We start from the raw sequence: 21,682 nt of genomic DNA on the forward strand, positions 1-21,682 counted from the left end.
TTTTTATCCTTGATTTACCAGACATTTTGAGAAGGAATGGTGTCTTTTGTGATGAGGCTGGCAGCATGCCACGGTGATGAAAGATGTCCTTGTAACCAGCACAAAGAAGCCCGGATAGGAATCCTGATCCCGGCAGGGACTTTGTTGGGATGCTTTCTGCGCCCAAAATGTTTAGTAAAATACTGGTTCCGGCCAGACACCTCAAACCCCCCCCCCCAAACCCAGGCCCTGACTTCATGGCACCTCACACCACGGCTCCCGGCGGGCGCACGGAGCCGTGAGCGGCTCCCGGGAGGGCATCCCGGGCCCGGCCGGGGCTGAGCGCCTCGCCCGCCCCCGCAGCCCGGGCGCGGCGNGGTGCCGGCGGCCGCAGCGCGGCGTCTGCGTGCGGGGGGGCCCATGGCCAGCGCGCCCCGGCCGGCCGCACCATGCCGAACAGGGCCGGCCTGGACACCGCGCTGAAGATGTCCCTGCGGCGGAAATCCTCCAAGATCCACTCCTCGGCCGGTGAGGAAAGGGCGAGGCGAGGCGGGCGGGAGCGGCGCGGGGAGGAGGCGCCGCGGCGGAGGAAGGAAGGCGCGGCGGAAGGGAAGGGAAGGGATGGCAGCGGCGCCTCCATGGCGCGGCCGCCCGGCCCTGCCGCCCCGCCGGCCGCGGCGCTCGGGGGCTCCCCTCAGAGGGGAGGTGCCGCCGGGCCGGGCCCAAGGGCACCGCGCCCCGCCTGCAGACCCCGGCCCGGCGCTGCTCCCCGCGCCCCAGCGGCGCTGCCGCACCTCCGTCCGTCCCACCGCCAGCCCAGGGCCCCCCGGCACCCTCAGCCCGCGGCCTGAACAGCCCCTCCTCCTCTTGGCTCTGGTAGTTTGTGACAGGGAAATTTCTTGTGGTCAGAGGGCAGTACGGCCGGTGCAGGGGTCACCCCACACGCCGGTCAGCGCCTCTGTCCCGTGATCGGCAGTGGGAGAGCACCAGGCACTGCGGTGAGCCTGCGGAGAGGTGAATTACAGGGCTTCCTAAGAGGTGCATTTAGGAAACTGTTTTCCAAGTAGTTCATAAAAAAGAGTAGACAGAAATGGAAGACTCTGAAGGTAGAATTCTGCTTGCAAAGGACTTACACTGACTTCTGTAGGACCAAGGTGCATTCAGATTTTGTCTCTGGTATGTTCTGCTTGGGCATTGATGAAGCATCAGTGACATTGCTGGTGACTTACAGACACCCGTTCCTGTGCAGATTATTTAGGTGCCTAGTACAGTTTCGGTGGTGAGTAAAAGTGTAGTGCAATGCTGCTTCAGCACTCTTTATTTCAATGAGAAATGTGCACATTTCCTGATCAGCTCTCTCAGGCACCTTGGAGAGCATTTGCTGGATTGTTTTTGGATGATGCTGTATTTGAAGCTCCTGATCAGCTCTGCTTTGGGTTAAATCTCAGGCATCTTGGAGAGCATTTGCTGGATTGTTTTTGGATGATGCTGTATTTGAAGATGTCCTTTAGCCACTCATGGCTGTTCAGCTTATGGAATCAGGCTAGAGCTAGCTGAAAGGAGAAAGTCACCTTCCCTTTGGTGCCTGTGCACAACCTGGTCATTCTAGTAATGTTTTCCTGTTTGGTCTCACTGCTTGGTAGCAAGGACAGAACTTCAGGGACTTCTGCATAGCGGCTGAATTAAGTGGGATGCTGAGCAAAGAGGTGTGTAATGCCTGCTGAGAGGAAATGGTAAGGTTTCAGGGTAGGATTTAGCATATTACCAGCTCTACTTATCTTCAGCCTAAGCCATTCAGATGAAACAGTTGCAGTTAAGCAGATTCCACTCTCCAGCATTTGGGACTGTGTCCACTTCTGCAGTCCGATCTGAAACCCTGTCCTGTGATACGGAGGCTCCTTTCCCAGAGCTGCAGATCTTTTTGTGACTTAACCTTTGGAATCCAAACCTAGGCTCCTTTCAGATACTGGGTGCTTGTTGCTTGGAGAATGTTTAGCTTCAGTGTAGGAGTTTAAGCTTCAGCTTTTGTCAGTGACAGAATGACACACAATGGGTTGGAAGGGACCACAGAGGGTCCAACCTCCCTGCTCACGCAGGGTCATCCTAGAGCACAGTGGATGGGATTGTGTCCAGAGGGTTCTTGAAAATCTCCAGTGCTTGGTCATCCACAATCCACAATCATACTCATGGATCTAGGTGGTTAAGTTGTGCCTTGATGCCCTTGGTGGTTAGGGCACCCAGATCTTCTAGCTGGGATTTATCTATACACAGCCTCAGACTTTTACATGTTCCCTACATTTCACACAAGGAGAATCCAAATTAGATGATACTTTGAGGAAAGATTGAGGTTGCTGGTTAGCATTAAGATCAATTTCTGGCTCTTGAACCATGTATTCCTATCTAGAATATTTTCAAGTGTAACAAGAGTAATATCTGTTATTAAGTTGTTGTAGTTGGTTTAGTACACGAGAGCCAGCTCTGGTGACTTAGGACAACCAGAACCAATATCTCAGCCACCCAGAAAGTCCTGCCTTCCCCTTTCCTGTGCATTCCCACTGCCTTGCTTATGTCAGCATTAGCCATCAGATGGTTACCTGGTCACTGGGCTCAGTGCTGATGTGGCTCACTACCAGTCTGTAGGATCTGAACGCCAGCAGGTACCAGACACAGAAAGGCAGTAGCTCTGTTTTTCACAGCATGTTGTGGCTTGATGTGCAGACCTGCTGTCTGTGGGGGCCAGACAGATTCACGTGAGGGGCTCTGGGTTGTGTGAACCTGTTGTATTGCACTAAATAGTTATTTAGACACGGATTCTTACATGACCCCAACTGTAAAAGCATACATTTGGAGACTGAGCCACTGGCCACTGACAAGCAGTTCAGATGTGGCTGTGTGGTGGCACTGCAAAATCTCAAGACCCTTCTGAGCTGAATGGTGTGGAGAGGGAACCGGTCACCCTTTTGTCATCCTTAGTTAGGGTCAGGTAACTGTGTCTATCCATTGCAGGTTTTTTGGCATCCATGTATCAAAATGTTCTCTCTCCTTTCCTTTGTAGAAGAGAAGATCTTTCCTGCTCTGAAGTATTTTAGTTTATTTGCTAGTTTTGTTTATTTTTAAGGAATTTTGGTAATCTAAAGTATTAGGTTTTAGTTTGGGTCACTAAGATTTATTTTCATATCATGTAAAGCGTTTCAGTAGCTTATAGACATTCTTTTTTAGTCAAGAAGAACACTGCCTCTGTGATGGTCTAACAATGTCTTTTCGTCTCAGATTTTTGACCCTCTTGCATTTGGTAGCGTGTCTTCCACATGTGCTAATACAGTATAAAGTGTAACTGGCATATTTGATAGAGTTTTAAACCTGCTTAACACCCATATAAAGCACTTACCAGAAAAGCAGATGATGTGAAAGGGAGAGTTTAGAGATGGGAAGTCACCTTCTGCCACTCAGATGATCACTGCGCTTCTTTTTTATGCATTTGCTCATTAATCGATTTTTTTTCCTTGTACAAGTAAACCTTTTTATTGCTGTAATGTTGTACCAACTGGGCTAAATTGATTAGATTTAAATTATTCTCAAAGTCTCTAGCTCCTTACTGTTGTAACCACAGACATCAAAAACTAACTTGTTCTTCTCCTTCCTGCCTACTTAAAATCACTAAAAATAAGAAACCGTCAATAAGACATTGGATTACAATGGCATTTTTATTTTTAGGGAAAAAATCGAATTTCAGCTTTATAATGGATTAAAGGCACAACTGATCTCTATATTATTTACTGTGGTCTATTGCAATTGCTAAATGATCCACATCAGCAAGAAAAGTATTTTTAGTAAAGATCTTCTCTCAGGACATGAGAAGCTGATATATAAACATCATTTCATGGTATGAAACAATACTCCTTTTATATGTTTTCCATCTACTTTTTCTGTGAAATACTTGCTTATAGTTTATGCTGTGTTTTTGATTTTAGAGTCCTAGTCCTTTCCTTGTAAAGGATCTATCTCTTCCATTTTTCAGAGAAATGTCTATGCAAGAATTTCTTTGTGCTATTTTTGTGCTGTGATATAATTACCATGATTGCAACTGTTGGGAAGCATCATACAGAGCAGTTAAAACTCTACACAGGCACTTGTACTTTACTCAAAGCTTTTATCCTTGAGCAAAGATGGTTAAAGCATTGGAAAGGCTCCTCAGGGAAATGGTTGGGTCACCATGCCTGGAAGTGTTAAAAAGTGAGTAGACATGGCTCTTTTCTGTAAGGTTTAGGGGGCCATGGTGGTATTCAGTCAAAGGGTGGACCTGATGATCTCAGAGGTCTTTTCCAACTGTAATGATTCTTTGATTTTATCTGTAGTCATTTACTATAATTCCTATAGATACATATAAAATGCACAGGAGCTATAGGTGAAATATATCATCAGCTCTGCATCATTTACATATGGCTGTTGCTGCTTCAAATGAGGTATAATTTGGTTTTGTGGAGTCAAGTTCAGGTGGTGTAAGAAGCATGGTAAAGGCTACAAAGCTTTAACCTTGAAGCTCACTCTCATCACCTCTACTCACGGGATACCTACATCCTGTTTTGCAGGAGGATCATCAGTTGCCTTGGATACATTTTTAAGCAACAACCCCTATGAAGGACCAGCAAAGTGCTGAGCTAACAAATTCTTTAAATACTACTATTAAAACTGGTTTAGTAAGAATAAAAGCCCTGTTGTGCTGAGAGAAATGCACCTGGCAGGAGTAGTGACAGTGGGGACTGAACAGGGTGTACTTCCTCAGCAAGTGCTTCAACCACCCATTAGCATCACCAAGAGTCACTGAAACATTGAGCAGGATGATTGCAACCATAGTGTTGGCACACAGAAATTCTGCTCTGTGATGGGATACTTTTCCAGGTGAAGACTGAATTTCTGCCAGTTCAGTGGCACAAGTTAGTACTGAATAGACAGTCTACTTTAGTCTGTGTTTGTTCATGCACACACTCAAAGTGCTTGGTGGTAATTCGCTGCGTTGCAGACCTCCCACTTCTTTTCATCCACATTTAACTGGCACACAGTGTAGTATAATGTGCAGCTTATTCTATCACATCAAAGGCCCCATCCTATTTATGTAAACACCAGTGACAATTACAAACACCAGTGACAATTATGCCTTTTGACAAAGCACTCATCACAACAAGCCCCATGCTCTGTGTTACCATGTTTCTGTAGTAGCACAAAGGGGAGCCTTCTCAAGCTGTGTGGGATCTTGCACGACTGTAAAGTGAGGTGGTGACAGCGACAGGGCTAACTGGAGGCCGACTTGAACTTCTGCTGCCTTTGCTTCAAGCTTGTTTGGCTGTGAGAGTTAGTTTGCATTGGAATAGGGGGGAAATTAAAATACCTTGCCTAGGACACTGAATTAGAAAAAGGTGATTTACGCACAGTTACTGTGGAGCAACTTCATAACTAAGATCCTAAGTAGATCTTAGGATCACTCAACTAAGTAGAGTGGCAGAGTTGAGTAGATCATTCAACTAAGTAGAGTGGCAGAGGAAACATTTTTTTCCCTACTGTGATGGGGGAGGTGAGATTATTAATAAATCAATTAAAGATCAAAGCACTCAGATGATATGGAATACGGTTATTTAGGAGTTAATTGAGGACATAAGAGATTTAACTACCCTTCTGTTTCTAGGATAAAATTAAATGAATGTATTTAATAAAAGTTTAAAATTCCACTCACTGTATAGCCAATATATGAACTCTGTCATGCTACTTGAGTATTCACAACTCCATTGAAACAGACACATGTACTGCCTATTTATAGAAACTGTTTGTGCCACTCTCTCCATAGGACTCTTGTTTCAGATTTTCGTTTTCTTGCAGTATCTGCTTTAGTATACTTCCCTGTGCTGGGTGAGTCAGTTTTCTCCTTTTCTGGGCAGACCTAAAAGCCTTGCCCTACTAGTGTGATTTGGCAGAAATGCCACTCTAGTTCTATGAAGGATTAAAATATCTAACAGTGAAATGACTGCAAGGAAATCTGCTTGTCTGTTCAGGGTCCTAGTATATCACCAAGACGATGGAACTGCTGGGTGTACTTCCTGTGTGGGACTCACTGGGCACAGAAAGAATAGTCATTTAGTATTGCATTTCCATTGCCACAAGGTTTGAGTGCAGTCTTGATCGCTGCCAGCTCTGCAGGATGTTTTTTTTAACCTGGAAATCTATGACTTCGTAAGTGATGTTGCTCTAAAGCATTCCCTTTTTTTCTTATCATTAACCCTCCTTCCCTCTACAAGAAGTTTCAAGCTGATAGCTCCCATTGACTCTAGATAGTATTTTGGATGATCATTTCAAAAATGATGTCAGCATCTAAAACTGATCACTCTCCAATTAGCGATTCACAAGGCATTTTTATTGTAGAGAAGCCTTGCTGAGGGCCCTATGAACAACCAGGTCATCTGTTTCTGCTCTTCTGGAGAGTTGTCAAGTGATGCTCTGTAGACTTGCTACAGGGCAGCACTCTTGGCTGGTTCATTTTCCTTTGGCCAGTTCATTTTCCTTTGGCCAGTCTTGTTTGAGCTGTCAAGTATAGCCTTTAAATAATCTTTGAATCTGACAGAGCTGATTCGCTACTTGTGAAGCAATATCCTAAGCACCTATGTTAGCTTTTTTACTGCAACAGGGAAGTGTTTCAGACCTGTTTTCCTGTACCATGTTGTATTGTGGCACGTTTTAATTATGCCTGTAGTAGTAAAATTACTAGAATATCTGTTACAGACAGTATCTGTAGAGACTGATTGCCAACATGTTCTTTTAAGGGATAGTTGATCCCCAAGTCTTTCTTGCACATATACTGGGTAGAGCAGAGCAGTATACTAGATTTTGAAAAGGCACTTGAGTATCTCTGCAGCAAGATCTTTCTGCTTCTGGGACAGCTCTTATGTGTGGCTTGCTACAAATATTTTCCTTTCAGTCTCTTATCTTTTCCAACCAAGCTACTTAAGCCTTTTGGAGCAGTTGCAGGTATGTAAGACATGGCATCTGAGAGCTTTAGATAACAGATTCTCAGCTGGCGCACTCAAAGGATAATTTGGGAAAGATCAATGACAATTGAAGACTGAGAAAAAATCCCCCAGATTTTACAAAGCTTTGGGGTATATTTTTAGTGCAAAAAAAAATTAATTGTCAACATTGAAAAGATATTATTTTCAGTTATTCCAGTATTTGTTAGGAAATCGCTCAGATTTTTGATTAGCATTATTGCGAACTTTTCATAATGAATTCTGCCCACTATAAAAGTTCCTGGACAGTTTCTTTCCAGCCCCAGGAGTGGATATATGCCTGCCTGTTTCGAAGTTCCTGGCTGTCAGAGTGCTGGCTGAGTGGTAGTTCCATGACAGTAAAATTACTGGAAGATAAAATGGAGCAAAAAGACAGTATCTTCCACACACAGCATCACCCCATTACCATTCCTTGTGACAGAGTGCACAGAGGGATGTGCAAAATCCAAAATCCCACAGTAGACCCAAGAAGGCCTCTTTAGTTGCAGGATCTCCACTGGAAACAAGAAGTCTGGTTTGTGTCACAGTAGATGCCCCTGCTTTAAACCTCTGGCTGTTTCCACCCCTGACTCCATACTCTATGGTCTCCCTCAAGTGTTCTTAGCCACGTTGTTTCTGGTAGGAGTTCAAGTGAGATGCAAGGGACTGTCTGGCATGGCATGGCAGAGAGCAGTAAGTGTTCCCAACCTGGACTGCTGAGAGACTTCAGCAGTTCTAAACTTTCACCATCAAGAAAGACTGGACTGCAAAGAAGAAGATTCTGCAGTCCTCAACACTGGATGGTTTTGTTGAAGTTCTGGCCTGCCAGCTAATTACCTAAATCATTTTCTTTGAGGGCTTTCTGCCAAAACCCCAAAGAGAGAATAAACTGGAATAAAATAACTGTAATAATAAATCTCATGTGATCTGGTTGAGACAGTGCAATTTGTGTTAGCAGGGGATTTAAATAATTTAGTATTCCTTTTGGTTTTTTGGTTCATTAGACAGCCAGATTCCCAGGGTGTATTTGCCATTCCTGCTAGGAACGCTGTTGTTTACAGAGACATTAAACTCTCTTATCAGTGTCATCTTCTATATAGAGAAAGCCTGACAATCAAGGACAAGAGTTAATCTTAGATCTTCTTCCTACCAGAAACCTCCTCCCTTTTTTTAAAATAAAGTCCCTTCTTAAGACACCCACCACTTTACAGACACAAGCATCTTGCTGAATTTCTGCATCATTCTTTTACAGGCTTCAAATCAAATCAGAACAGTTTTGCCCTCTGATCAGATAAAAACATTTGTATTTCTGTGTACCAGTTCACATCTCATGAGGGCAGATGGTACTGTTGGAGAGTACATTGTCATTAATTTGGGACTCAGCAACTGCAAACAACCATATTTTTTATTTTCATCAGAATTAGTACACAAATTAGTATTCAGTAATAAAATGTTAGTACCCTAAGCAGAAGCCACAAAATTTACTGAGCTAGAGAAAAGTAGGAGTTATGTGATAGCTCCTGTCTTTGTGAGGAGCTAAAGCTGTTTCACTGCAGTTTCAAGTATTTTGTCATCAGTGGCTCCAGAGCAAGGGAATAATTTTATTTATCTACTTCAGAGGGCAAGATGAAGATCATAGGCAGCTACACAGTGTTTGTATGGTGCTCAGAAACAGAGGGTCGTATACAAAAGTATTTCTTTAGTCAGGTAAGTTTACAGCCGTTAGATTTACTTTTTTTTTTCACAGTTGCCTTCTGGCTTTGGTGGTGTCAGACCTCGTGAAACTAAGTACACCTGGATATTCTGGACAAAATAAACAGAACATGACTTTTTATTTAATAATCTACTTCTTAGAAAGGTTTATTTTTACAAGGTAATTTTATAAACTATATATCTGTAGGTTTTTTGGCATTATTTTTTATTGTCTAAGTTGTTTATTAACAATGATTCTATATTGACATAAACAATTCTAATAAGAAAACAGATATATCCAATTTTGTAGACTAAAATTTGAGAAGAGTGATTAACAACCTGAAGAAGGGGGAAGGGAAGTTCTACATTAAGAAGATTGGCAGTGCTTCAACTAGAAGACTATGCTGTGACTGAGGCTATAGCCAAAAATAGAATTGGATTAACAGAAGAAAGGCAAGTAGATAAAACTAAGGTCAAAGCAGAAATAGATGCTTTAGAATTACCTCATGCACCAAAAGGTATGAAGAGATATTTTAGGAGTTTTCCTATTATATGCACCTATAATGGAAAAATCAATTTACAATAATAAGCACTGTGAAAGACGACTCAAATAATAAGTTAATTAAGAAGAACTAAGCTTTAAAATGGGCAGAAAAAAATGACAGTAACTTTTTCTGATTGTACAGGCTTTAATATGCATGGTATTACAAATAAACTTTAAAAAAAGCTATAAAAGACAGCTGTAGTAATACCAACACTTACAAAAAGAAACAGTAAAGATAGCATTAGACACTCTCATTGAGGTGGGGTAATGGAGTGACAAGTCAAACTCAATAGGTTGTGCTTTAGCTCCTCCCCAGAAAAAGGCTTAGCTAGGTAAGAAGTCCTACCTGATGAAAATTATTACAGCTCTGTTTACACTAATGAGCCCCAGATGTGTAATTGGTGGGGGAGAGAAGCTAATGCACACAGATAGGAAGACTTTAAAAAGGGGGGAAAGTAGAAGAAGGTCATGGCTGTAGAGATTTTGGTAAGATAAGCTACAGCACCTGGGAAACTTGTCCTTTCTTGTAGCTTTGAATTCCAGTCAGGTAAGTTGGTTTCAAAGGAGGGACGGTTGTGCTTGTTGAAAAAAAATATTTTTGATGTGTTCAGCTCTAATGCTCTGAGGTAGATACTGACTATCTTTTCTTCAATTTTCTGCATGGAAAATCTGAAGACCTGTTTTCTTGATAGGAAGGTTTACTCAGAGCTAAGGTAATGATCTACTAGTAAGCAAGACCTATGTCTGCTTTTGTTGTAATGACTTTGTTTCTTTATTTCTGATTAGACATTGCTTGGTAAAAGCATAGTCAAAATCTAAACCCTGAGAGGAAATACTTACAAATTCATAATTCTTTCCTGTAATTCTGTGTTCCTGTGTGATGTGAGCACTACAGTGATGGCTCTCAACAGCTGCATGGTAGGAGTTATATTAGAGATGAAAGGTATACTTGCTTAATGCAAGAGATTCCTTCAAATTTCTTGGGATGTAGGGCTCATTACTGGCAAGGAACTGTTGTTTTGGTAAGGAGCCCAGTATTAGGACAGTAACTGAATGGGAGGGATTTCTCTCAACTGAGTACTTCTGCAATTCACAGCAAAATAGAACAGCTGTGTGGAAATGGTGTTTCAGTAATATTTCTAATGACCTCTAAACGTGGAATGACGAATTAATGCTTATTAGTTTGGGACTTCTGCTCATACGTAACGAAATAATTTCTGTAATAGTCTGTAGAGTGAAGAGAAATAGGCCTTGCAGTCTTTCAGAAAAAACTGCTATATGAAATTTGTCCCCAGTGGTTATTTCAGAGAACTAAGTATTTGCTTTCATCTTTTTTTTAAAAAAAGGGAGTGGGTATGAAACTTACATTAGGAGTGAGAATGACTATTTCTGTTTCAAAAGGTGTCTTGTCTTTCACGAAAAGACTTAAACAAAGGGTATAAAATCCAGGAATGGCTATAGCTGAAATTCTGAGTGTAGCACCTCTTGGGTTCATCATCTGAAGTCTAGCTGATAAGCCTTTCCTAGGATGGAAACACCAGTGCTTGCTGTGCCTCAGTGGATGCACTGTCACTGGAAATTGAGTCAGCCAGCTGGTGATATTCAGCTTTCAGCTGTGGTTGGTTGGTTTAGGCTTTTTTTTCCCCTTCTCCTCCCTAGGGCTACTTTTTAATGACAAACTCCTCCAGTACCAGCACATGAGTCATAAACATAATTTCCTCTAAATTTGCAGCAGCCTATGCAATACTAGATAATTAAATATTGAAAAGGTCTGTGATTCTTGTCTTTGCTCATTCTAGAAGCAATTGCAATAAAACTCTGCCGATTGCAGACAGGTATTGGAATGTCTCAAAAGTGACAGATGGATACAGTACAAATGTACTTAAAGTCTCAGAAATGATGCAATAGGTCAAGATGAATCCTGATCCAATAGATAGCAAACATTTAATGTTTTGGCAATGACAAGCTTTGTGTGGACTCTAGCAGGAGTCCTGTAAGGTTGCAGGCTCAGCAGGTCAAGTCAGCATAACTCTGCCTAAATCAAATTCACTGTCACTAGTCTGCAGCAGTTCAGGGTCTGATCTATAGGATTACCAGAACAATCTGTCAAAGCATCATAATATATCTTCTAGAGATCAAGCCACTGAGGCTATTATCTCTCTTTGGGGGTGGTGGGTGAGAGGAGAGAATATTTTTAAAACTCATCCAGTACAGATGCTGCAGACAACATAACTGTTCCAGGAAGAACAACCCGCATAAGAAGGCTGGGATTTTTAAAATAAAAATACTTTCTTGGGGAAAACATCTCCAGCTATGCTTATAGTATAGGACTTTGGCATAATAGTAGCAGGTGGCTGCAGCATTAAAATAACTGGTAATTATATTTTTCATATAATGTGCTTCAAAGGAAAAAGGAGTAAACCACATGAGGTTTTTAGTTCAATCAGCTTTATTCTCATCCTTGGTCTGGTGTTTTGGCTAAGGCTGCAGAGCAGAGATAAGACTGGCTGATACTGCAGACCTGTAAGCCTCTCTTATCTGTCAGTAGTGCTCTCTTCCTGACAGGGACAGGCAGAGGCGTGTGATGGCAGTTGTTTTCCTTGTCCTTGGTTAAACATAGAACTGCTGTTGAATTTTCTTGTTTTGTAAGTCTGTTTATACATCCATTACACTGAAAATAAACTTGTCCTACATGGAAGATGTTCATTAAGTTCACAAGTCTGTTTGGAGCTTAGTGCAGATATGTCTTTGTTAAGCTGCCCTAAACATAATTAGCTGTGTCCTGGCTTTGGTAGTCCTTGGTGATACAGATCAGTTGTAATCAATGTAAGAGGTTCTGCACTAGGTTCTTCATTTGGTGCTGAAGGCTGGGAGTACAGTAGCTACCCTTCTCAGTCAAAATGTAAGAAACCTGAAATGTAGGTATCCATTCTTCCACCCCCTTTGCTGCAGCACTTCTCTTGGACAGGTGGTAGTTTGTCTGGTATTCCAAGTCCTTTGGAAGCTGACAGGGAGCAGTCCTCTGGGAAGGCTGCTAATTCTCACACCAGCATATTTACTCCTGTTTGAAGGTGCCTTAAATGGAAGATGTCTGTTAGAGCCAGAAAATGACTCTGAGGAATGTGCTGCCTCTCTGATGCCCTGTGCTGAGATGGTGATAGAGGACAGCAGAGTCCCTCTGCCATGTACCTGTTACTCCGAGAGCTCTGGAAATAGTTACCCTCAGGTTTATAGTGACTTTCTGCTGGTAACAGGAAACTGCATGATGTCCACTCTGCACTGGGGATGGCATTTCTTGTTGCTCTCATGGAAGCTGTGTGATGAGTTTGTGTGGGTTATCCTCATATTTCTGGGATTCAGTGCAGTTTTACATGGTTATGAGCTGTTCCCTTCATCATGTGGGATTGCTGAACAGTCCTTGTTCTGAAGAGGGAGGGCTAAAATTTTCTTTCTGTTTAACAAGACAGTATTAATTTTGTTCCTGCATCATGTCAGACTTCAATGTAGCTAGTAGATATTAAATTAGAACAAATTACAAAAAGATAAATAAGGACACAATAGACTAATTGTATTAGTTGTTACACTATGAAGTTACATGCTGTTTTCTGCAGGGCATTTGGTTGCTGCATGAGACATCTGAAAGTATTTTGCAATTAGAGAGAATGAATTGGTTGCCAATTTCCTCTCTTGAATGCTTCCATTAACAGTCCCACTAACAGTTGTAGTGAACCTTTAATGAATACAATAAGCCACATAACCCATATGAGCCTGCATGGCTTGGTACATGAGAGGTTCTGTAATAGTACCTTGCAGTTGTATTTTCTAAGTACTTCATCAACAACTTGATATGATTTTTATTTTAAAAAAAGTTGCCTCAATGAAGAGAATGGACTATAATTGAGTTTCCCTGCATTATCTTTTTCATATCTGCTTTGTTCTGTGTTAAACACATCTGGAGAATGGCAAAAATAGCAGAGTAGTAAGGATGTAGTTAATAATGTGCTGCTCTTAGTTTAACACTCAATCCTTAGAACTTTTAGTATAATGCTGGAGTACCCTCCTGGTAGGCTAATTTTGGTGGCTTGTGCAAGCCCTTAGCAATGCAGATGGGATCTGCTCCATGCCAATTCTTAGTGTCTAAGGTGAGTGCTTGGATGTGTATGCCTGTGCTTAGTAGCAGGACCTTCACCTAAGGGAGTCAGGCTGAGGTAAGATTAGGCCTTGTTTCTGCAGTAACCTAGTCACTTCCTCCTTCAAGTGATCCTTCCCTTTTGCACTATGTGTCTCGTTGCTATAAAGCAGAGAGAAGAGGTTTGAAGAAATGCTGGGAGTGAACTTTATGCCTGACTGTATCCATTAGTTGGTTCTAGATGATAAAAATTGCTTCTGGATCAGTCTTTGTTCCTCCCATGTAATAAAAGGGATATATGGATTTGAGACCCAGAGGTTTAAGAGAGTTTGTTTAAACCCTAGTTTCCTATTTTGTAATCTAATGTCTTCTTGTAAAGGCAGTTTCAGCTGTCTTGTATGGCATATAGGTGTGCTCAGGGTGTGCCCATATGGCCATGTATTTAAATATCTTCCTGAAAACTGGTATTCTGCTAAGATCCTCTAGAGTATTGACTTCTGGGTTTGGGGATGTTGCTGTTTTGGACAAATCTGGATTTAAAAGATGAGACTTTTGGGGAATTTATTAAGGGTGAGTTGGGAGTTGTCCTCAAGGTTGCTGAGGGAGCCCCACTGTTTCAAAGCTGGCTCCACTTTGCAGGGCCACTCTCTCACCATGCTTTACCTCAGATCAGCATTCAGGCAGTCTAAGCTGTCAGCAGCTCTAGTGAGGAAATGGTGCTCCCTGAGACATGGCTGGCTTGCTGCTTCCCGAGCCCTTCCCAGTGAAAGAAGTTGTTGGTGGTGAGATGAAGACATAGTGCTGGATTTGTTGGGCTTTTGCAGTAGGATCTGCCACAAAGTGTAGAGGGGCCAGCATTGGTTGGGTTGGTAGTAGAGCTGCAGTCTGCTATGTTTTGTTCTTAAATGTTAAAATATGCCCCAAAACTGTTATCAACCCATATTTGATCAAGGAAAAATATCCATCCTTTTGTCTGCATAATAGAGAAGATGCTTTGAAGAAACAGGGCTTTCCTCATGTGTGTTTTCCTTCTGCTGAGCTCTTCCACAATATCTGTACATGTGTGCAGACACAAGAACAAACCTGACTTCCTGAATAAATTGTTTTTCCAGCGCTCTTACATTTTAATAAAGCAGTGGGATTGTCTTTGTAATCTGATTGCTATTGGCTGAAGGAAGTTTAGCAGATCTACTGATCACTTACTCCATTAAGGGTAGGAGCAGCTCTGTCTGTACATGTCATAGTTGTTGCAAGGTGCTGCCTAGCAAGCAAATGGCTTGTCTAAACTGCCTCTGATAAATTCAGTTCATTATCTGTAGCCTAGTTCATTAACCAAGTCTGAACAGTGAATACTGCACTATTAGCATTGCTAGGGGTGCATTTTGCATGCTGCCTCTTGGTCAGCACTGAGGGTACCTGCTAATGTCCTGGCTGTGTGGAGCAGAGCTGCTGTGTAAATAATTCATGGGGTTTACAGGTTACAGGAAAGTCTAGTTAGAATGCATAAACTGAAGTTGAATGATGGCAGAAGATGCACAGTACAGGATTTTTGTCTGATGCAAATCTGGATTTTGGTGGAGCTGTTCTAGATCTCCCTGTGGTAGCTGAAGCCAGTTTCCCCCAGGTCTTGATCAGACAGCTTATCTGCAGAGCTATCTCTACCCTATAGCCTGCTTGGCTGCTGTGGGTTCCTTTGAGGTCTTTGGTGGTGGTGGTGGCTTTTTTTTTACAATTTATTTTAACATAGAAGATTTTGGTATGTGATGAGGGAGTTCCTATGGATCCAATAATCACCAGAACATCTTTATGAGAGGAGTGTTGGGGCTGCATTAAACCTTGAGAACCTGTAGGGGAAAGACAGTGCTTGGTCTAAGTTACAAGCTCAGAGATTCAGTGTGTTACCTCTGAATCTTTAATGTCTGTTAGACTTTGGCCAGCCACCAGAAGTTAGTCTTTAGGGCTTTGTTAGGCAAGAATTGGTAAGTGAGGCAGTTTGCTTTTGGATTAGTGAATGTGTGGCCTTTCATTTTAAAAGGCATTTTTGTACCATACGGCCACAGGGGATGAAGAATGCATTTCTTTGCTTAATTTTGTTGCTCCAAGAAGAGATTGTTAAATGTTTTTATTTTTCCCATTACAGATATTTAGCATTCTTGCCCCTAGACAGAAAAGAAAAGGTAAATGATCTCTATAGCAATTTAATGCTGGCTTAATGTAAGTGCAAATAAATGCAAAAAGCTGTAGTGGCTTCAGGCTACTTAGAGCAAACTAGAGTTATCTTACATAGTGAATATTTGACTTTTGTTGGTGTTTACTTGAGAGGATATTAAGAGTAAAAGAATGAAAGAAAAATACCTGTTCTCTTTATTGATAGTATTACACTGTTTGCAAGTACTTCATCTTCTTTATTGACATCAATATTTTGGCTTTCTAAAGTAGAAGGCCTACTTAATGTGGAAGCAACTGCCTTGATAAGAGTGAGACAAAAGCACTGTTAACCAGATTGCAAGGACTGTCTATTAATAGACATGCTGCTTTAGTTTGGTTTGGTGGCCCAAGTTAGTAGAGGACAGGCTAGGTGGCAGGATATTAGTTCACAAAACTGAAAATAGCTCACTGTGATTTTTCAGAATTATCTTTAGATAATAGATGTATAATGGACATTGTTCCTATTTATTGAAAGGCTGGGTTTCTGTGCATTCTGTGAAGAGGTGATCCACAATGATCCAGTAGGGATGAAGGTGATGAAGGGTTTTTTTTTTTTTGAGAACGGACTTGTGTTAGTCCTGAATGTCTTTCAAGCCAGAAATGCCTTCAGCTGACAGTGCTGTGTTCCTACTATACATGGCAGTGGTGGTCTTGCAGTCCAAGTACAAAAGTGGCTTTGGAGTGGCTCCTCTGTTTTGTCATCCACTATGCTGGCAACACTGCCGGTGTGGGCATGTTTACAGTGGGAATAGAGGTGGTCTGGTGCCGGGGTCGGCTGTTACTTGTCTCTGCCTAGGTAGTATTAAGATAATCTAGAAAGAAAGGTAGTTTTTTGGAATGCTTGTTCTCTCTTTCTTTGTATGCCAGGTGTCTTAAAAAATGCATTTTTAAAAAAAAGATACTAGCTGCACTTGAGTATGTATAGATAGGAGAATGTTTAGAGCTGAACCATAAGAAGCCTCCAAGAAGGCATAATTATGGAGAGAGTGGTAGGCAAGTAGCTCTGTTGGTGAAAGGTGTACATCATTCTTATTTTCAGAGTGTGCTTAATTTTGTGGTGCGCTTCTGTTTATTTGTGAATAGTAGTGCAAAATCAGACTTCAAGATGCTTTTCTTTCAGCGAGTTGTGGGGGCTTCAGGCCACCATACTCTCTCTGTTGTGGGACTTGGTGTGCTTCTTTGCCATGAGTCTTGAGATTGAGGCTTGAAGTGAAATTCTTAAAATGTATTAATGTTTTAGTATCTTGCTGGATTTCTAATGAGAAATGTCAACAACTTGGAGAACTAAGTTATACAGAGTAGAAAACTTCTCCAAGCTGCAGTGATGTACTGAGTTCCCACAGTCTGGCATCTCCTACATTTCAGTACTAGAAAAGTGCTCTGGAGTACTTTGAGACCAGAGACTCATCCTGTGATATCTGTTATTGTTTGCCTCTGAGTTTTTCTAGCCATTAGAACAGGAACACGAGTGATTGTTATCCTCTTGTATTTTCTGTAAAGATAATATTGATGGTTTGTGCTTTGATTTTTGACTGTGGTTGCTTGATAAATAATTGTTTCTGGAAACAAAAGCACTTTGTACATGTGAAGTGCACTTGCTGAAGGTAGCACTAAGATAATCTAGAAAGAAAGTAGTTTTTTGGAATGCTTGTTCTCTCTTCCTTTGTATGCCAGGTATCTTAAAAAATGCATTGTTTAAAAAAGAGACTAGCTGCACTTGAGTATGTATAGATGGGACAATGTTTAGAGCTGAACCATACGAAGCCTCCAAGGAGGCATAATTATGGAGTGAGTGGTAGGCAAGTAGCTCTGTTGGTGAAAGGTGTACATCATTCTTATTTTCAGAGTGTGCTTAATTTTGTGGTGCGCTTCTGTTTATTTGTGAATAGTAGTGCAAAATCAGACTTCAAGATGCTTTTCTTTCAGCGAGTTGTGGGGGCTTCAGGCCACCATACTCTCTCTGTTGTGGGACTTGGTGTGCTTCTTTGCCATGAGTCTTGAGATTGAGGCTTGAAGTGAAATTCTTAAAATGTATTAATGTTTTAGTATCTTGCTGGATTTCTAATGAGAAATGTCAACAACTTGGAGAACTAAGTTATACAGAGTAGAAAACTTCTCCAAGCTGCAGTATTTTTTATTTTATAAATTTATGTAAGTTTTGAAACTTCCTAGCTGCTGTAGGGCAAAGACTGGTGGCAGATGGGACCCAGTACCTTCAGTGTTAGTCAAAGGATGCCTTGCAAATCAAAGGTAGCATAACCTAACTGATTTTTTAGGCTCTCTTTTGGCTTTGGAAAAGACAATTGGAATTTCCTTTCTTCCCTTCACCTTTTGAAAAGGAAATATTTGATGTCATTTTTTTCAGAGAAGGGGAATATAGAAAGGCTTCCTTTTGCAGGTTACTGAACTGTGATGAATCTCATATTTATTGATTTTAATATATATTTTAAAAAAACAGCATAGATATGTGAAACGCTGAGTCCTCTCTAGATCTTATGGCAGTATAGGCTTTGGTGTGCCAGCATGAAATCAAAATTGTTATACTTTTCTCCATTAAAATTCCGTAAACATGAATTGGCTGACTCATCACTAATCTCATCAGGATTAAGAGACTTTAATCTTACTCAAACAACATAATAGCATATTATGAGTAAGAGACTGGAAACTGATTTTTCTTGTTTGCACTCCATGAATTTGCATACAAGTCCTTACTATTTCCTGATTTAAAGCATCCAATCACCAGCTTGGAGATTATATGGTAAAAATAAATTTAAAACTGAAAGTTCTCTTACTAAATCATTTGAGGTTACATTCTTGAATACTAAGTTATTTGAGGTCTCCATAGATCTGAGCTGCTCTGAGAATTAATTCCCTTCCCAGACTATGGTAGGGAACATGAATCTTTGATTGTACAAGCTAGGGAATTACATTTAAAAGAGAACCTACAGCTACTCTTTCATTATTAGCAAATGCCTGTGAGAAGAATGGTCTTTCTGACCTTGTAGGCAGTTCTATGCACATCTGTCAATGTTTGCCATATGAAAGCATGAAACTGGTGCTCAATGCAAGTGTTACTTCAGGACTCTTTTGAACAGGTGCTTTATGAAAATCTTCAAGTGATAAATCCTGGAGGTGAGCAAAAATCAGGTTTCTGAACTTGACCAACATCCAGCAAAGGATAAGGGAATATTAATTGGTTATACCTGAACTTTTGACTGGAAAATACTCTCAAATGCAAGCAGCAGTAGCAGTTATTACCCTGCTTATTTACCTGCATTTGAAAAGTTTGCTTCTTGACTGGGAAAACTGAGCTTGAACTAGTGGGTTTTGATACTACAGTGTCATTATCTTAAATTACTTGAATCCACTAACAAACTGACGCTAAAAGAGCTGTTTTCCCAGTGTTTCAGCCACTCTGTTCTCTAACCAGCAGCCTCAGGCAAAAGGGATTAAATCTTGTAGTTAGATGCTACCCCTACCAATCTGATCTGTTTTGAGTCAGCATGCTAAAGATTTTTAACCTTTTAGAATGCAATAGAAGTTAAGCTAATAGTGGGTGGGATGGTGAAGTGTAATGAATGGAAAACTTGTCAGTTCATCCTCCAAAAAATCCCATTAATTTTGGTGATACCAAATCTATTTTGAAATTATTGGAACATGGGCTTTCTAATGTAATATTTAAACAAAATGTCATATTTCAGTTGTAAGATGCTGAGAATCCAAATTGTTACATAACAAATACAATTTGTCTAAATATAACAGCAGAGAAGTACATTCCAGGCTTGAGAAATCATTAGCTACAAGACTTGAGTAATTGCTAATTAGTGTGGTTTGTGGCCAGTACTGATGAAGTCACCAGAGTAGGAACAAATGCACTTAAGCCAGCTGTGGTATTTGGTTTCTTTCTTGTAATCCTTCTCATTGGCTTGCCAGGAACATGGCCAATGTATTGACTCTCTTTCTACACTGAAGTACACAGAATGAAGAGATATTTGCTTTATTGCAAGTTATTAATTGGGTGAAACTTGGTTTTTAACAGCTTGCAGCATTCTGAGCTCTGCTTGTGGCTGTGGGCGCTTTGCTGGCTTCCAGTGCTAGATACACACTCTGGTAGTCAGTTTGTGTGGAATGAAGGTGCTACAGGAGATCAGCATGTTATGATCATGTATTTGAGGCTGTAGGCAGAGGAGAGGCATGAAGTCTGAACTCTAATACTGTTAAGAAGTTTAAATTTATTTACAGAATACTCTTTGAGGAGCACAGATCACTCACTCCCTGCAGAAGGAAAGCTCCTTTTGCTAGGACTCCCAACAGTTAATGTGATGTTGAACTGTCAAAAATATATTTCTGGCCTCCAAAAGTATTTGCATTTCACCAATAAAGATCTAACCGAAAACTTTTTTTATGAAGTTGACATCTTGAGGCTCATCCTGTGTCTTCAGATGTGTTTTTGAAGCCATCATCTCTAGGATATGTTCAGCTTCTAGGCCTTAACTTTGCTAGCTTGATTATCTGCTAAGAAAGAAACTTCAACTTAATTGTAGGTAAACTGTATTATATTGAAAGTAGACTGCTAAAGGGAATTTTTGGTGATTGGACAATATGCTCTGAAAGAGGCTTGCATAAAATTAACATAAAAAATTCTGTTCAGCTCTGATCTGTGCTCTTGCTAGGTATGTAGTGACCTGTCAGAACTTGAGAGATTAAGACCTAAACTTCATCTTTAAACTGAAGAACTTGCACAGCAAACCATTCAAAATCATTTATCCACTTCATACCTGAGCAGTGTGCATACTGGGGAAGGGACAGGACTAACTGCTAAGGTGGAGTATTGTTTAGATGAGCTTCCATTCTGGGGTCTCCAACAAACAGCCTCAGTTTTGCTCATAAGTGTTGTGACCAGCACTATTTCAGGCCACTATTTCACTGCTGGGCTGGCATGTTTAGGTATCTTCCTAATATTAAATGCCCTTGGACATGTTTCAGCATGGAGAGAATGTCCTGTAGTAGCTTTCACAAAAAACTTAAATCGAGCAACTAAGATAAAATTGCCTTCAATTTTTTTTTTAGAAAACAAAACGGAAAACCCCAAAAAACTCCAAACAAACAAAAAACCCCAACCAAATAAGAAATAGTATAAAAACCAGCAAAAACAAACAAACAAAAAAAAAAACCACACAAAAAGACCCCCAAACAAGCAAATCCATAAAAAGTGTTAACTGGCTATGTACATATTTGCAGTTGGACTGATGTATTGCTTTGCATTTCTTTAACAAATTTTTCTCCTTTAGAGAGTTGGAACTTTAGGAGGGAAGTAGATCTAGATTTGAAAATCTAGAATTTATGGAAGACTGATGGAAATTCTGTATTGATTTGAAATTATTTTATAATAAGGACAGCTTCAAAGCCTTGGAAATTGTTGTTTAATACTGTTCAAAAATTTGATCACTGATCATTTACAGTTCTGTGCTCTTCTGTGAGGTTACATTTGAAATATAGAGTAACTGCAGTGACAGCAGAGGATGGCAGCAGTGCCTACTGTGCTTCATGTTTTGATGCAGTTAGCTGCCAGCACAGCTGAGTGAGTTGAAGTCTGAAAGCAGAAGTAGGGGCAGCAGTACTGTTGGGGACAGTGATCCCTGCTGCAGCAGGTGTGGGCCAAAAAGGAGCTGATGCAGACTCTTGGAGGGGTGTAGGCTACCTTCGTGATCAAAATGTAGGAGACAGAGAATGAGAAAGAAGCTTGTGTTCTGTCTGACTAGGGATGACCCTTCAAAAATGTGTTCTGGTGTGTAATCTAATGGTAGAAGAGGGATTTTCAAAAATTAGTGTATTCCACGAGGGTATGGACTGATACTAAAGGAAGGACATGGCTGGATTTGTGAGGTACAAAGGCCAGGAAAGGGTTAAAAGTTACATACATTTTTGAGGCTATGTTTCTGGGAACCCAAAATGTTCAGTGCTCATAGCGAAATCTGAAGGCTTGTTCAGGAATCAAATGCATAATGGTATCTGTGGGATGAAGAATAGCTCAGTGTTACAAATGGTAGGTCTTGGTACCTGTCTGTGATGCACTTGAGTCTTGAAGACAGGAATGCT

General features: G+C 40.9%; 1 protein-coding gene across 3 annotated transcripts in view; it reads left to right on the top strand.

Moving 5' to 3' along the window:
* Positions 1 to 413: 413 nt before the first annotated feature.
* The window catches only part of ATP8A2 (ATPase phospholipid transporting 8A2), a 311,840-nt gene continuing 290,571 nt past the window's right edge, over positions 414 to 21,682 (top strand). For 2 of the 3 annotated variants that reach the window (XM_039718664.1, XM_039718666.1), the window contains exon 1: positions 9,727 to 9,793. Coding sequence is in view for 1 of the 3 variants with exons in the window: in XM_039718662.1 (XP_039574596.1) it covers positions 429 to 507 (79 nt within the window). In the remaining 2 variants the exon portion in view is untranslated. Of the gene's footprint in view, positions 508 to 9,726; positions 9,794 to 21,682 lie in introns of those variants that run through there. The other variant, XM_039718662.1, reaches the window with a different exon arrangement.

This window comes from Passer montanus, unplaced genomic scaffold (genome assembly GCF_014805655.1).
Source record: "Passer montanus isolate IOZ18808 unplaced genomic scaffold, ASM1480565v1 scaffold4, whole genome shotgun sequence".
Lineage (NCBI taxonomy): Eukaryota > Metazoa > Chordata > Aves > Passeriformes > Passeridae > Passer > Passer montanus.